Genomic DNA, 3,886 nt, shown 5'->3' on the forward strand with positions numbered 1-3,886 from the left:
TCGTAAATAGGAACCTACATAAATTTTGTCTATATAATAAAAATATTCCGTCGATCACGCATCATCTCACAGAAAAAGGTTATTAAGTTTTTGCAGCCAAGTTTCGTGCTTATTGAAATTGTGGGACCAATCGTCTTCCCATCACAATACAGGTCGATATTTTAAACATAAGATGATCAGGAATAAGCGTGATTTGTGATTATATAGCATAAGGTGAGCACTGAACCGCGGGGTGTATTAATTATTGGCCAATAATTATAATTAATTAAATTATCTCCCTCTTTAAAAAAATCTTCAAATTATAGCTTGGAAAATATGTTATAATATACCAATAGTGGTACAAGACATTAGAGTTAAAGAAAATTGTCAAATGAACAACATTCTATATAAGTTTTATTAAAATATATGTAGTAGTGACCCTCTCTCGTATGCGAAACCGCCTGGGGAGGTACCATTGCAATGTTTATTTTTGGCGTCAGTCAGTATTGTGCATATATTTATGTCTTTCGCTTTAAAAGATATTGTAGCTAGGGTTATTACTTGGCAATATAAGTCTTAACATCAAATGTTAATTAGCAATGAATTGTAATTTAAAGTTCAAGTATTGCTTGGTACTGTTTAGGTAAGAGTAGTCATTACTCTCAACATTTTGGGAATGGGTCATCATTTAAATATCTTAAAAAGACTAGTACGATTCCATAAATTAAAAACGTAAAAGCTATTAAATTTTACAATAGCTAACTAAATTATATGTCCCGCGAGGATAACAGACCTAATAGAAACTTTTAATTTTCACGTAGCGACGCAGCAGCGCAACAGCAACCAATTTATTTATAATTTAATCAAATTGATGCATCTAATCTATTAGCGAAAGGCGATCCAATTAAGTTCAACATGTCATACAAGAGACGAGCGAATGTCCATACTTAATGACATTGTCGCGCAAGTTTAAATACACTATCATTTGTACGTGACATTTACATTGATTTCAGTAAAAGAGGCGGAGGAGGAACGGGAAAATGTAACGGGAGTTGTTAATGTAAAATAACTGTACTTAGATATCCCTTGGTTACTTGTTTATCGATAAATACAGAAATATAAACGTTCTATTCAAGCTTGGCAATGTACATACATCGATAAAGATGGATGCCGAGATTATTATATTGGAAGCTATTATTACTGAATGTCACACACATGTTTACATATAAAAATATTAATATTTGTAAAAACGTATTCAGTACTGGCGGTAAACTAAATGCGTAGGTTGAAAACGGGTGTATTTTTGGCGGGAACGTCTTATGATAATTTTAAATGTCCAATTATAACCCTCTAAACAATGTCATAATTTATTTTGTTACAATGAGTTTAGTATGTTTCTTGGAATATTTTTCTAGTATTTTATCCAACATCTGGTATTTAAAATCATGTAGAGACAATCAACGTAGAAAAATATTTAAGTACTTATATATTATGAAGTATGAACTTCGTAATTTCTCCAGAATAAAGTTATTTATATATCTGTATAAAAAATTACCTACAATCTTCCGACCTATACGTTGACCAGCGACGTATTTTCCAACCCCATACAGTGTCACTTATGTCGTATTGCTGTTAGGTAGGTACCATCGTTTTGCAAGACAGTTATTTTTTATATAAAATCTATAATGTAAATTAAAGTTATTATAGCAGTACCTACTTTACTGTTTTTCTCGTTCCCCAACTCCGAAGTTATTCCTAATGCACTGAACGTAGAGTTAGGGGTTACAAATTCTAATTCAGCAGTGGTCTAGAATATACTACATGATTGGCTAAAAGTTTCAGTGCGGGAAGGTAGCGATAATACGATTTCCGTGGAAATTAAGCGTAACGTTTACAAATAAATACTTCGCCTTTTAAAATAAAATATGATTTGTACATTTTAGCTTTTGTGGTAATTTATGAAGTTTACCAACTACTAACAGTAGTCAAGATACACAGGAAGAGTACAGACTCTACCTATATAACTTGACATAATGAATTGTTATTGCGAATACGATGTAAAAATAATTATACCTATCTCATAAAAAACTGGAACGGAAGTAACCTTTTTATTTAAAACAATAATACAGGCCGTAAAGATATACACAACAATCATACTAAGATGGTACCGGCACCGCTGTTAGCGAAACTCGGTTATCGTATCGATGACCCGCGGTCACTGTCAGAGACGACACGCCACCGCCACATCCATCGCAGTTCACGACACGACAAATATTTATACGGGAATGTTATTCCTCTTACATTAGAAATGGAAACAAGTGAAAACGCTTACGATAGATTCCGTGATCGTAGACAGTGCAACTTTCGAGTTTTCGCACACCAGCGCTTGGCTGCTGCGCAGATATCAGCATCAATAAACGTGACCTTTACTATCACCGCAACAATAGAAACATCATCAGGCGCATCCGCTCGTGAAATATAGCAGCTATATTTATTACTCGTAATTACAAAGACAATTTGACACATCATATGAATGTGTGTGCATATGAATGGATATGTCCAGACCGAAGTAATAAAGGTCCACATATTATTCGTGTCGTGTTAACCGTTACAGTGTGCCCGATTCGAGCGTCAGACTGGTTCGCGGATAGTCGGTAAAAGCGGCGCGGGAGTAGGCGGCCGGCAGTCAGCGCATAGGAGATCTCTCAGCCGCACGCATCATGTTCCTTATAGTAGCGTGTTTGCTCGCGACTGCGGCCGCTGCGCCGGCCACGTACGACCAACGACAGGAGGGAGATTTCAACCTCAGGGCTGACGTAGAAAATGTTCTTTTCGTTGTCGCCATTCCACAAAAAGTTAATATTCCACTTGATCTTCTTGAAGATTTTATGAAAACTAGTAAACGACATGTGAACCAGCCTCAGATACAAGAAAGAGCGGATGTTCAACTTATGGAAGCATTTGTAGAGCCGAGCACACCGTACCAAGTAGAAATCGGATCTGGCAGTCGAAACGCAGAAGGTGATGGGAGAGCAGTGGAAGTAGTCATCGCTGGCAGACGTCGCCTGGATCCTGAGGCTCACCCTGAGAAAGATGAACTGAAACTCCTGGGCGCGACCGAGCAATGTGGACCGGACAGGGAGCGCGATCCCGTCACCCTCACCTGCCGGATGCGATCACAACCTGAGCCTGGTGCGGAAGTCGAGGCCGAGGAGAACAAGGAAGATGACTCAATCCCATCACAACCCACGCCCGAAGTGATTCCGTCGTAATTATAGACCATTGCCTCTTACCGTATAAGTTAATTTATTTCTAACTTCTATAATTGCGCAATTATAGCTTGTGATTAAATTATTTAATGTGTACAATACTTTAATTATATAGTAAAAAATTGAGACTTAACCTTTTGTTTAATTTTGAAAACTGACTCTAGAACATTTTTCAGTGTTATGTATAGGTATTATAATATTAATACGATGATAATTTTTAGTGTTACAATGCTAGGAGATGTAAAAACTGGTTTACTTAAATACTTAATAATAAATTCTTGTATAACAAGAACAGATTAACCTTTGTAATAAAAAAATGGAAATCAATGAATAAAATATATTTTAGCAATTTCATTAACATCATGTTTTCGAGCATCAAATATCACATAGTTAGGTCCTTACAATAGTTGATATTTTACCCTTCTTTCGTTTACTGCACTCAGATAAGGAAATAAAAATGTAAACAATAGCATCTTCAAGCTCTGTTCCGCTCAGTGTAACGGACAGATTCCAACAAAGGCAAAAATTTAAAAAGAGGGCCTATCTATCTGTTTACATTAATTATTTTCCTCAATAGTCTAGAATAAATATAAATACTTTTAAAAGGTAATGCATCAATAATGCGTCGATAATGCAAT

At 35.9% G+C, this 3,886-nt stretch overlaps 1 protein-coding gene across 1 annotated transcript; it reads left to right on the forward strand.

The window, feature by feature from the left end:
- Window positions 1–2,465: 2,465 nt before the first annotated feature.
- Window positions 2,466–3,381, forward strand: LOC119189596. The gene has a single exon (XM_037439758.1). It carries the CDS (start codon window positions 2,700–2,702, stop codon window positions 3,249–3,251), a length of 552 nt encoding a protein of 183 aa, XP_037295655.1. The 5' UTR covers window positions 2,466–2,699; the 3' UTR covers window positions 3,252–3,381.
- Window positions 3,382–3,886: the final 505 nt, after the last annotated feature.

Source organism: Manduca sexta, chromosome 17 (genome assembly GCF_014839805.1).
Source record: "Manduca sexta isolate Smith_Timp_Sample1 chromosome 17, JHU_Msex_v1.0, whole genome shotgun sequence".
NCBI classification, from domain to species: domain Eukaryota; kingdom Metazoa; phylum Arthropoda; class Insecta; order Lepidoptera; family Sphingidae; genus Manduca; species Manduca sexta.